Consider the following 14,062-nt stretch of genomic DNA (forward strand, 5'->3'; position numbering starts at 1 on the left):
GATCGACTATCGTATATGCGCGAAAAAGGATAGAAAATCGTAATGAAAAAGCGCGCGAGAGACGGTGAAGAGACGCAGTGACGACGAAGGAGGATGGGGGAGGGAAAAAGAGAGAGAGAGAGAGAGAAAGCGAAAATATACTGTGAGATAGACGGCAAAATCAGTATAGTTAAAGAAGATAAGTTACAGGAGAAATGAGAGGAGAAGTAGAGAGAAATATAGAACGGAAAAGTTGGGGAAACCAAGTTAATAAGATCCTTCGGCCCTCCTCCGTCTCGAAGTAAACTGAATATATACGTAAATGGGACGAGCGTAAATTAGGAAAAAGGAGTGAAAAAGATTGAGAGATGGAAAGATAGCCCTGTTACAATAAGAGCTAAAAAAAAGTCGTCAATATAACAATAACCGTAAATATTTTTCTCCCACGAATGATTGTTGGGCGAACGATATTTGCAACGTTAAAAAGACAAAAAAAACGAAATTGAAAAGTGGCAAAGAAACGGGAATATAATAGTAATGAAAATAGAAAGAAGGAAATAGCTGTTAACAAGTTGTAACGAAAAAGCACGGATTCGGAACGAAATAATCAAAATGGAATGAAATGTTTAAGTGGGCCGGTAAGGTAAAAGAAAGGATGAGGTAAGATGCCCTTTTGCCGGCGGGACGAGAGAAAAGAAGAAAGAGAACACTTTGATGAGAAGTTGCAACCAGATTGCAAAATTAGCAACCAGAAACGAAACTGCAAAGTCGGTGCTAACTACGGCAAAATGGTCTTTAATAAAACCAGAATTCTAAAAATCGTGGAAGATTCGCGCGGAGAATTCGCATTGGGAATAACGAGAGGGGCTAAAGTAAGATGTCCCGAGGCAGGCTTGGGTTAAAGAAGATAAATGTATCAAAGAGCGAGAAAGTAGGAGACGGAGAAGACACAAGAATCGCACGAAAGAGCACGTTGAATCAAAGACAAGCGGGACGAGAAGCAAAATCAGCAGGACAGGAAGAAACGTGGCGAAAAATTCGAACAGAGACAGATTCAATGGGCTATAGGGACCGAAGGAGTCTCGCGGTAACTTATTTACTTCGAAAAAGGCCGTAAAAGAGATCGAGAAGGATCAGCTTGAAGCGCAAAACGGACGTGGAGGAACGGGTACACGAGCGGTCCATCGTGTCGTCGCCGTCGTCGCGATTTAGCGTATTCACGCGCGTGCGTGTGCGATACCGTTTTAGTATCCGAGCGCACACATTTACGCACGCCGGCTCGTACCGGTGTGCATTATCTAACATTTAAAATTAGACAGCGACGGCAGCGACGACGACGACGACGACGATAACGACCACGACGGTGGATAGTCTCTTTCGCGGTCCATAAGAGGAGGAAGAAGACTGGAACGAATGTAAATCTCCGGTCAAAGCAATTCTCGTGAATGGTATCGCGATGCGCCCACAAAGCACTTGCACTTAATTGACGATATCACGTGGAACTCCCTTTCCGGCGACACTTCTTCTTTTTACAGCACTATGCGGCACCGTATATACGTCGCTCGTTTTTGTCCCTACGACTCTCTGCGGTCCCTCCTTCCCTGCCTCTACCTCTTCCGGCCTTACTTTCCGCCGTTTCGCTCTAAGTAGTGTGATGTTTATCGTATATGGTGTGGATGATGAGGTTGACGATGACGAGGTTTACTCAAACGCACCGCGCTCGTCCGGGCCGGCTGGCCGCCCGTCTCAGAGTGAATGTCTTATTAGTTATTTCTGGTTTAGCTACTTCGTCGCCGCTCTGTTCCTCCTCCTTCTTTTCTTGATCTTCTGCCCGAGCCGACTCTCCTCCCCCTCCCGCAACCATTTCGCGCTTTCACGTTCGCAAGCATCGAACGCGATTTGCATCGCGCCATCAGCCGTGCGAGCCCGAAAGCTTACGTACATCGTTGCAAGCTCAGTGCTTGTGGCGGATTCCCGGCGTATTCCCGGCGAGATCAACGAAATCCGCCACCGTGATCGCGCGGGACTTGATCGCAACCGAGTCAGAGGCTTCCCGATAATTCATCATCACTTTCGTCATTATTGAATCAATTTAAAATTCTAAACAACGTTCTCGAATCGAGTTTCTAAGGAAAACTTTAGTTCGGGTGGAAGATCAACTGTGAAAGAAATTCTGTTTTATCTGTGAAACGCCTCAATTGAATTTTCGAGCGCAACTTATCTCGATGATCGTTCCACGGTGCTTTTTCCTTCGCTCTCGGCGCGATCGTATCTCGTTATTTGTCCACTTTAAAAAATAAAGTCCGCAACGTCGATAGTTTTTGATATTTCTTTTTTTTTTTTTTATTTCTGCTTTTCAAAGCGCTGTTCAAGCACATCGTCAAAAATACCTTGTGACGCGAACGTGTCCGAGATATCGCAAACGTTTACCGAGTAGTTTTTTTTTTTTTTTAACTGCTAGACAGTGAGGTATCCAGATAAATTCTGGTCCCCCGAGAGCCTGTCCTGACGAGTGCTGAATATATCCCGCAACGTTCCTCTTTAACCTTCTACGTACGTAGGAGATAAGTTTACGACTGAGCGTGTAACTTCTTGTTCTTATAACCTTCTGGCTATTCCCAATTGTTGCTTTCGCAACCCCTGAATTTCCTTTTCCTGTCCAAATAATACACGCGTACATATACTCGTTTTACTTGTACTTTATTACAAGTTATAAGAGCAAGGTAGATACGTCGGCTAGATACGCCGCGCTTGGGGAATTTTCTCGTAAGGGAAACCGATCTGGTGCCCATAACATTAAAGTTTATCGCGCGATAAGATTGTTCATTTTATGAGAATTAAAAAGATTTCGCATATTCTTTTGGGAAAAACTAAGTCCTAAATTTCTAAACAAACTATAAAATAAATTCTTGTAAGCATTTCCATATCCGTTTTCTCGCTCTTTGCGCAGCACGATGTTGCGGAACGTAATACAAAATTACTGAATATACAATGTTAGTAGCAAAAACGAAACAAAGATGTTTAAAGAAAAATAAACGACCGATCGGAACCTACATTTGCAGATAACAATTTGTTCGAGTAAACTTTTGTCAAAATTGAGCAATTTCGAATAAAACAGCATTTATTTGCACTCGTTCAACTACGTTAACTTAATTTTATAAAGTGAAATTGAAATGTGCCTGCGTATAATTTTGTTAACGTGGCAAACGGGGATAGCGTTTACAAGTTGAAAATAAACGGAAATCAAATTATACTGATTAACTCGTCATGCTCGGTTGAAAAGAGAGTGATTCTTTCTGTGTTCGCGGGCCCGCTTTCCCGTCCAAATACGGATGATGTGTTAAAAGAGGTCTCGTTAAAGTATGTGACCCGTTACTGAGCCTGGAGAGAACGGGAGACTTTAAAAGATGACAAAGTGGATGCCGGCGCGTTACGTACGGGCTGCAGGTTGCTCGACGTAACGACCCTTACATCCCCATTTATGGCTTCCTATCCTTTCAAAAGCTCGGCGATAATAAATGATAGCAAGAGTAGAACACGAAATTTTTCTTCTCTCTCTCTTTTTTTCCCTCTCTCTCTCTCCCTCTCCTTTTCCTCCTTCGAAAAAGAACGAAAACGATGACTCTTTATGTAGTTTGCACCGAAGGGTAATTACGCGCGGAGAATTACTTTACGGATCGTTATGTGTGGCCAATAAAGACGCACCATTTGCGAAAAGCGTCGGTCCGACGAAGCAGATCGCTGAACTTTTGCGACGCAGGTAAAATTGTGATTATTATTCCACAGGTTATCACTGTCAGAATAGTCCTATTCCGCGGAATCTACATTTCACCGTTTAACGTAACGCGATCGTTGATAACGATTATTGTGTCATATCCGAGAATCTCCCGCCGGAATGTTTGCAATGAAATACTTTCACGCGCGCAATAAAACGAAGAAAGAATAATAAAAGAAAACGAACGAGAACAGAAAAGCAAAAAGTATTTATATGTAGCGCAACAAATGTATATCAAGAGAGACAAAATAATTGGAGAATCTTACTTTATTTACTTTTGCGTTAAAAATATTTCTGTTGCTTTCGCAAATTTATATATTATATAATATTGCCCGAATTCGTACAAGAAATAATTAGAAATCTTCCTCTCAGCCAACAATTATATGGCCTGACAATAAATCTTGTACTAAAGCAATAACTCTTCTAACTAAACGGTACCAATAATCCTCTCCATTCTCTAAGTAGTAATAACCGAGTTTGGCTTGACGGGCTCGATGCCTTGCCAAACCGTCATGCAATATGGTTCTCTTCCATTGTCACTGACACTCGGTGACTTTCTCAACGTCTTCCCGCAACACTATTCTTTCGTCCTCGATGTGTTATTGCGTCAAGTGACTTATAAGTTTAAACGAAAAATTATATTGCGGCCGCGATAAAGGGGAACAAAATGTTTTTTTCCACAAGGTACAATGCGCGCGCTCGGTTTTGTAAATTCACGCTTGACCTCGTACTACGTGCATATAAATCTGATTTTGCATTTTTAGAAACGAACGTGTGTGGAATACTTTACTCTCGTCTCGACTAGTAAGATTAACCCAGAAACTCCACTTCCGCTTTAAGTGGATTCCAAACCCAGCGGCCCAGACGCGGCGGTAGCACAGATATCTCTCGGAAAAATCAAAGACGACAGCTGGGATTCGAATCTTGGCCCGTTTAATTGAATTCCGGAACTTGATGCGGCACACAAGTCGGCCCAAGAATTACCGGATTACTCGCCAATGACAAATTCCTTAGGAAAATTCAAGGCGAAATATTCGATGGCTCCTTACATACGAAATGCGAAAAAGAGAAAATTATTTTGTAAGATAAAAATTTAACTTGTCATAGTAAAAATTATTCTCGTATCTAATTCGTAAAGTTAAAAATTTGTTATATCAAAAATTTAATCAATTAGATATTACAGAGCGCGTGGTTTACGATACGTAATAATATTTTTTCAGTATATAAAATAATTTCTAATCGTTAATATAATTACGAAGAAGTGACAGAATCGCTCGCGAAATTTTTATTGCACCATTATATAATTATTTATCTTGCTCACGGCTTGTAAAATATTTTTCCAAAGGAGAAACACAAATCAGAAAAAAAAGAAAAATAACCGAGGAAAAAATAAAAATTAATGACATGCAACATCGTGCCACTGCACCGTTGCGAGAGCACCTTATCGCGAAAGCGCAATGGCAATTTATCTGTTTGCCAGGGAGATTCAGGCTGCTCATCAGAACATATTCCACAACACGTTTGTTTCATGTGCGTGTGTGTGCGCGCACGCGTGCTTCCGCTCGTATACATCTGCAGATGTAACTGCATTGAAGATTTTTCTTTTTATGTTGCGGCTGTAAAAGTTACGCGATACCGGCAATGCCGCTTTCCATGTGCCTCACTTAGCTTCTTTACCTGTATGACGTACTGAACGCAATACCGTTACGCGTTGTTGCGCAAGCGAAATCCTGAACTCAGTCAGCCAGTCAGACATTCTGCGAGTTAGTCATTCAATCAAACGTTCATTCTTCCTTTATGCACTTTCTAAAATATATTGGTATTTTTGCGAATACTTTGATATGGTTCGAGCCTTAATCTCTGAATTCGAGAATTGGCGCGCGTGAAACGAGACGTCGGTTCGTATATCAAAGACAAAGCGAGAAACGCAGATCAACAGTACCGTCGACGAAGTCGTTTAAGCGGAATGGAAAATCCGATACAAATATCTTCTATGTGCCTTCTTTGCAAGTCTGTGAGTGATTATTAAAAGACTTGAAGCTTTATTTGAGATATTGCAGTCGCACAAATTTTTACGCGGAAAAATTTGTTATGCCAAGTGCACGCAGCACATAAAGCATCGACAAGCTTGCCGGAAATAATCTTTGGAGAATTTTGGCGTAGTTTACTGTTTACTGACGATATTAATATCTTCTACGTAATCATTTAATTTATTCGACGACGGCCTTGGCAGGATACCTGTGAGACAATTTCTCGGTGTTTTGCAAGTGAAATTTATACAGTATCTCTCGATATCAATCTTGATGAAATTTCGTCGACTCGAACATCGATCTGGGTGAAAAATACGCCGAGGTCGCGACGAAAGTCTTACGCGAAATGAAATTGTCGTTCTAACTCTGAGAATTGTATAGATATACAATTATAATTCTATTGACGTTCGCTCTTCTAGCACTACCTCAGTTATTCACATCTCCTTTCTGCGTAAAAGTGCATCCCGATATTCTTATCAGTATTAAATAGTTTTTCTTTTAACAATTTAAAATAATTCAAAAATTATTTAGTAGTTTTTTATTAATTAATAAAAATTTAATTGAAGTCAATTTGTTTTCACGATTGTTGAATTGTCGATTATTCGAGTGAATAAAGTCGATTAGCAATCGAACTTGATTGATCGTGAAATGTAAACGATGCAATGGACGCGCAGGCAGAATTTTGAAGTTCATCGTTGGTTACACTATACAATGGACATTGTACGGAGATATCCCTAGTAGCCGCTTAACGTAAATGGCTACATGAGCCAAAACAAAGGGCTCGTCGAACTAACAATGCGCCTGTACACGGCTGGCCAAACAGGTGTTTCCTGCCATAGCTCTTCGAATTACGTTACATTATCTGGATGACTTATAACGCATAGTAATTGCTGTCAATTGAAACAAATCATTTTTATAAATGTATACTGAATCTCTTTCACATCTGTACGCCAGTTAATCAAATCGATTACATTTAGCTATCACAATCACAAATAAATAGAAAAAAAAAGAGATAAACTTTAATTGCAGTAATATAATAAATAAAAATATTAAAATAAAAATATTATCACCGATTAAATAGATATAATATTCTCCAAATAAACCGTTACGTGAACTTTATAAATTAAAATGCTTGCATAATTTTATATACCGTGCATTCTGTTCTCACGTTCATTCGCATTGTCACCCTCGAAATTCAAATTTTAAAAAATCGTCAGTCCTGAAATATTTTTTATCTCCTTCCGGTCCCGTTACGTTCGCGATCTCTCTATTTCACAGCTTACAACAAGTGCTACTCAGGGCCCATCACATTACGTTCCTGGCTGCTATTTTTACTATCGCCCACGGGTTATTTATAACCGTAACGAATGTACGACAGAAACGCTGCAGTTTCGCCGCCGGCACGACTCCTACCTGATGGAAAATATATCTCGATCTAATTTATAGCCGAATATCGCGTCAAGAGTGGCTTGTCCTCCACTTATCAAACTGTTTATTACCGCGCCCTGTCACCATGAATGCACGGGAATTAACAATTATTACAGTTCCGCGTGTCTCATTTCCGCTGTCGCCCACGGGATATTCATAAGAGACAGACTTGATTTTACTCGCCAACGCGACAACTCGCGCGACTTCCGTTTCTACCGCAAAACTTTCGACATGTAAACTCTCGCCAGAGGCAGATCGCTCCCGTACACAAAAAATCGTATACAAAAGTACAATTTATTTATTGGCGGAATAATTCCGTAAAGAACAACTTTCTACTCGTCGCCATTTTTCGCAAAATAGAGGTATTATCTAGAGCTACACTACTACTAATAGAATAAAAAATTGTTATTAAAATAATAATTCAATTTTTTTATCACCGATCGCAAAAAAAAATATTATTTTATAAAACCATTTTATTATATTTTTTTTTACCAAGTAGATTAAAATTTGTGTATAAATATAAAAATCAATTTCATATGTAAATAACTGTGACGAAGTATACTGAATTATTATTCAAACTGTAAAATGATACATACGTTAGATATGGTAGATAGGTACGTATGTTTTAAATTTAACGACGGCGAAAGCTATCAGTTACGCGTATTGGGTTAATTATTAATGTTGTATAATTATTGTATATATATATATATCTGATTATTCGTTGAATCAAAGGATCTATTAACAATAATGCGTATATGATTTCCTCTAGATATGTTTGAATATTGTAACAATAACACGTGCAACAAATACGATAAATTCGATGCGATTAAATAAAACATAATGATTATTTATTACATTTTATTTATTATAATTGCATTAAATTGTATTGTTTCATCCATGAACATTAAAATTATAAATGCAATGTCCAATTATTGTGCTCGCGACTAAAATATAATGCCCCATTGTCTCTAAATGATAAACGTAATTAAACTGCTGTTATTTCAAACGTAATTAAACGGCCAATGTAATTAAAAAGACACTTCTTACGGGCAATTTGCGCGTATTTTAGTATCAATGCCGTGCAGCACGTCGTATAACAATAATTATTTGAATGCTAATCATTTGGCCGCTTAATTATTTTACTCGCAATTCAGTAAACTCGTACCTTATTAATTCAACGAGCGCGCTCATTATTAGTGAGAAATTTTATCCACTACAGATACGACTCTCAGACATCAACGACCTTCGATTTCTGTTTGGCAACCCTCCGAAATTTTATAATGTAAAATCCATGCTCGCGTATTCATATTCATATTCATGTGCGCGGAAAGGATAATTTATACCGATCGCACCGTGCATTTTAGCGACCTTATCTGGCGCCCATTGTTCACCATTGCAACGTGAATTGAACTAAAATTCATCACCATAGGTATTTGCTAGTGAATACCTCTGTCATTGGAAAACGTCATTGCACGGCCCGTTAATTCTACCGCGGTTGACATCGCGAGCGTACGTCAGGTGATACGTTATGAATGATTTGAATAGCATCGGCCTATATTAGGGAATATATAACGTCCCTAGTCCTAAATGCAAACAATCGGTATTACGGGAGAATATTTTTTGCAATTCGTTATGAACTCAGCTCTAACGTATTCAAGCTGCTATAGATTTCTGTGAAAATTAATTTAAAAAACTTTACCAATAATTTGTTTATGCTCCGATATAAAAATTCCATGACAAAATCCGACAGAATTGTATACAATTATTTGAAGATTTTAATATTATTTGAGAGCTTTTAGAGCAGTTAGACTGTGATGCAGTTCGCGACATTTAATTGCTAAAATAGGGGTCACGACGTTATAGGCCAATGTAAGGGTTGGTTTAATACCTAGCAGGTGGTTAATTGTTTCAGGATTACTGGTCTGCATTAATGGTTATAGGCTGCTTAAGCTAGGCGGATTAGTGATTATTGGCTGCTCGGTATGTAGAATGTACAATACAGCGATACCGATTGTAGAACTTTTCGGTAACAATGAGCTCGTGGGCGATATATTAAGTGAAAATAGCTCTAACTTTAATTTCACTGACACAGTGCAGCAATCCTAAATTATAACCACCTTTAATGGCCCTCGAAATATTTCATTTAGCAGTTAATAAAACTTATCTTACGTTATGAGGTTTCTAATAATGGAGAACAATGCAATAAAACGTAATATATAACATAAAAATGCGATACAACTGTTTTTTTTCTTTTTTTTTTTTTTAATAATTCACCGTTTAATTCTTTTTATTGCTAAAAAAATTGAAGTATTTAATTTTGTTATAAATATCTTTAAATGTTAAAGACCCGGTACTTTTTTTAGACACGTTATTACGTCATATTACATCAACGGCATAGTGACATCAAATGTATAAATACAAAAATCTGTCCGCTTACGCGTAATCCGTAAATCTCATCTTAAAATAGTTTAATGATTGCTGATCGATAATTTTAGTCCAAAGTGTAGGTTGAATGACGTAAATTGGGGCCGCGCGAAAAACAGGAAACCTACCGCGCGCTTTTCATCTCTTGTCTACTTGTAAGACCTCTCTTTTTTCCCACGATTGCACAACGGTCCTACATCAACCGGGCAATGTATTCACATTTTGTAAAAATTGAATCGTGCGTAAAGTTGCGCTCATATACGACAAGTGCGGCCCTCTTTTTCCGCGACCGTACATATGCCGCAATCCAATTTCCTGTTCGGTCCACTCGCTAGGTGCGATCATTGTTTATTTCCGCCATTGCAACAGCGAAAAAAAAAAGAAAAAAAAATGCAAACGCCGGAAAAGCCTTCAACGTGGTTTTGCGGAATTTGTAATATAACGTGATTGTTTTATGTGTGCATGCGCCGTGGAAAAATCAGGTTGTTGTATTTCCTCTTTCTCTCATTTCGTTTCACGTTGCTTTTCAAATGCATATGTATAATGATACACGCAATATCTGTGCTCAATATTTTGCAGCGGCCCAATTGTTAGTATTTAAATGAGATCATTCAAATGTGAAATCCATGTTTTGTAAGAAAAATTTATCGGCTTCATAAATAAATGCAGCAAATCGACAATTTCATTACAATATTAAAATAATTCCTCACGAACTTTAACTCAAAATTCTATTTACGTAGACACACAAATGCAATTTTGATCTTTGAAAAGAAACGCTTTTAATATTTTAACATCAGAATTCAAACTAAAGTCTTTAGATTACGCTACTAAAATATTATTCCCCCGTTGTTATGCGCATAAGAAAACCGACTACACTGCCGCGCCAGTTAAAATGTATGTAAAGTAATCAGCCCGAGGAAAAGGAAAATTGCCTAATATCCGCGACAGTTGCGCGTTTCCCGTTCGCGAATGTCGATATCATCACGCTGCCTCCGCGTTATTGTTCCCACTCGGTTGCGGATAGACGGCGGAACTTTGACTTTATCAGATACAAAGTAATGACAGAGAGAAATCGCGCGCGGTCGATGAAACGTCTCTATGCGCTATCGGAAAAGCTAGTGGGTTTGGATGGTTTGGCTTACCGGCGAGGTAGCCGGCGAGTAGCACAAACGGCTGCATTGATCTGATTGCGAGGATAGCCGAGCCTCTGCAAATGGCCACGAACGACGTCCCGGAAGGCACGAAGATTGAATCCGTTGTAAGTAGCAATGGTATTTCGCTACGTCGATACTTGAGGGGGATATATCGAATCAACGTTGCGCTTTACATTAGCCGGATTGTTCCTATAATACCGGAGCAGCGCTGAGTAATTCTAATACCATTACGCTGTATTAACGGATCGATAGTTCAGTTGTCCATAGTCAATTTAAATTGCCGTAAGGTAAGGAGGCCCTACGTAAAAATTAATGAAAACCGTAATGTTCCTCTGTGCCGTTTATAAATTTAATTTACAGCGCCCGGAACTTCGGTTTTCAATATCAAGGAACTTAAATGGTCGGCTCGGCAGGAAGTTTTTAAACTTATTTTTTTTTCCTAAGGGAAACTTTTTACGTAATATTCGAAAAGTAAGGTCTAATAGCTTTCCTCGTCCTGAATACATTATACCTTTTGTGTATCTTAGATATTGCTGTAACGGTAATATAATCGGACGGCTGTGTAATAAGAAAATGTGCATGGCACAATATGAGGAAGTTGACCGTGTCGGGCATATTATTTTGTGGTTTACGAGAGATCCTGCATGCGCATGCATCATGCGACGTCACATGAGTGCATAGCAGATTGCGTTTAAATCATTTGGTCGTACGGGACTTAAAGAATAATACTCCGAATGCCAACAACGTTCATTGCTTTCTCATTTTGAGATCAGCTGGAGACTCGGAAGTCCCTCCATAAAACAGAATGAATCAAATAAATAAAAAACGATACGTAAAACAATTAAAAAAATAAAATATATAAAAATATTTATCTAACTCGAGATAATTTTGATTTAAAAAATATCGATATAGTAGTCAACAGTCATGATTTATTATCGAGTACGTTACTCAATTAAATAGAAATAAATTGCATTTTTAATTCCTTTTTATTTTTTTAATTTTGTTTTTGTTTTTGCACAAAAACGCGCGCGTAAAAAAAGTTATTCATGTTGTGACTACGTTATCGTGGATATACTAAATTACTAAAACTGAAATTTAATATCTATAAATTTAATATCTAAATAAACGGTATCGTGACACACTATCTGGTATAGTTGCACATATTGTAATTCTCTATTTAATTACGGAAACAGGGCATTGGGCATTGAATCATTCGAAATTTCCGTTTATCGTTTCGATAACGCTGACCGTCAATTTTAGGATTTGTGAAAGAACGGCAATATCTCGTGACGCTAAATCATAGATTATCCAAGATACTGCGTGCCTTCTTTCAAAATACATGTAATAAAAACCGAGCTTATCCTCAATTAATTTCCCGTGTCAAAGTTTTTCTTGCGTTATGTATACGCACGGTGTGTGTATACATAAAACGAAACGGATTTCTGGAGAGAGCATTATATCTTTATCTTACGCTCTTTCGACCGACTGATCCGACAGAATTTGATAAATTCGACGATAATCGATCTTTTCATTAAGGACGACATATTTATGGCCGTAATCCAAAATGCGTGCAGTTACAAATGGTCAAACGTTAAAATAAAAAGTTATTAATCTATAATATTTCTATAAAATTTTAAGACAAGAAACGCGGATATATTTGAAGATTTAGGTCAAAAGAAGAACGATATTTGCTGCCAATATTTGGAGACGCTGTTTGCGAAGAGTGTAACTATGCAATTGTTAAAATTGCAGTATGTTATATTTTAATATCTACCGAATTCTGTATTTTACGATTTAACATTGATTTCTTCGGGGAATAAAGTAATGCAGATTCTAAAAATATTTCACGTGAATGAGGAATATTCCGAAAAATTTAGGGAACCGTTTACTTGTCTCGTTTTCTTTCGAATCCACTATCCAAAAAAAAAAAAAAAAAAGAGAAAAAAAAGGAGAATATTTTATAATTCTTACAGCACACAAAGACCTTTATGCATTTTTGCTGTATATCAAAATGGCAACGTGTAATTATTTAATGAATATTTAAAAGCTATTGTATAAGAACGGCAAGACAAAATTATTTTTCGCCGAATTTCTAATGCGTGTAATTTGACGCGATTATTGGATTAAAAAATTTGGTATTTCCGACGTAATCCAACAGCCGTTATGCATCGTTTCCAACACTATGAGTCACATTCATTCGGCTTTTATGTTAACTAAATAGATTTTACGTGGCTTTACAGAGGGGATTTCCGATGGAGTATGTGGTAGCTGGCTAATATGTATACTATGAGATTTTATATATGTAATATAATATCAAAGTTGCACATTTTAAATCACGTAAAGCGGACTAAAATGTGACGCAAATGCTTACGCGCGTTTTATCAAGATTGCGATTGCTATTAAGAATATTATTTTTTTAACTGGACGTTTTAATAAATATTAAATGTTGCGGGAACATATGTTGCTACGTCGATTCGATTTTTTATTTAATATTAAATATTGCGATAAAAAGCGTATTCAATGAAAAGAAACTTTCATACCATCGTCGTCGCCCTCAAAGGAACCGAAATTATCAATCACAAAACCATCTAACGTTTCATTAAAAACGGAAGTATTGTTCGAAAAAAAAGCTGACGGATCACCGGAAGCAACAAAAGTTTAAGCGAGCAAGAACGAAAAGTCATCGACGGTACAAATTTAAGTAAAACAAGTGCCGCGAGCGCTGGTAATCTCTTTGAAATACGTGTGAAACCGCGAGATTATTTCGTCAGTCCTTTCGTGTACTCTTGCTGTGTGTGTCGAGGATAAATGATGACATTTCGCAGTTGGAAATAGAATGACTGAGAAGAGTCGGAGTACATCTAACTTTGTCCCCTTTCCATCTATTTATCTACAGAGGCAAACGTTATTTGATATAAAAAAAAAAAAAAAAGAAGAAAGAAAAAAGCAAGAAAAATAAAAAAAAAAAAAAAAATTAGAACGGAAATAGTTAGAATTTAAATAGAATTTAAAAAGGATGGAAAATTGAAAACCTTCTCTAGAGAGTCGCGATAAAGTGAAGTAAATTGTAAAAAACGTAACGCTCTTCTCGCGGGTTTAAAACGATTATTTGCATTAAATCGAAACCGACTATTTTCGGCATGAATGCAATCTTTTTATGATATAATTGAAACATCTCCCAAACGTTGCCGAATGGAATTATTGCGCGAAGCCTGACATATTTGAGGTACCGAAATTTCATATTCATCAGTTCGCCAACAGAGAGCCGTTCG

General features: G+C 37.7%; 1 protein-coding gene across 2 annotated transcripts in view; it reads right to left on the reverse strand.

Annotated features, from left to right (window-relative positions):
- Tn (tripartite motif containing protein thin) overlaps positions 1-2,165 on the reverse strand; it is a 58,598-nt gene extending 56,433 nt beyond the window's left edge. For both annotated transcript variants that reach the window (XM_070672359.1, XM_070672358.1), the window contains exon 1: positions 1,695-2,165. In XM_070672359.1, coding sequence (XP_070528460.1) covers positions 1,695-1,843 — 149 coding nt within the window. In that variant the 5' untranslated portion in view covers positions 1,844-2,165. The remainder of the gene's footprint in view (positions 1-1,694) is intronic.
- Between the last annotated feature and the right edge of the window lie 11,897 nt (positions 2,166-14,062).

The sequence above is a fragment of the Cardiocondyla obscurior genome, linkage group LG25 (genome assembly GCF_019399895.1).
Source record: "Cardiocondyla obscurior isolate alpha-2009 linkage group LG25, Cobs3.1, whole genome shotgun sequence".
In the NCBI taxonomy this organism is placed as follows: domain Eukaryota; kingdom Metazoa; phylum Arthropoda; class Insecta; order Hymenoptera; family Formicidae; genus Cardiocondyla; species Cardiocondyla obscurior.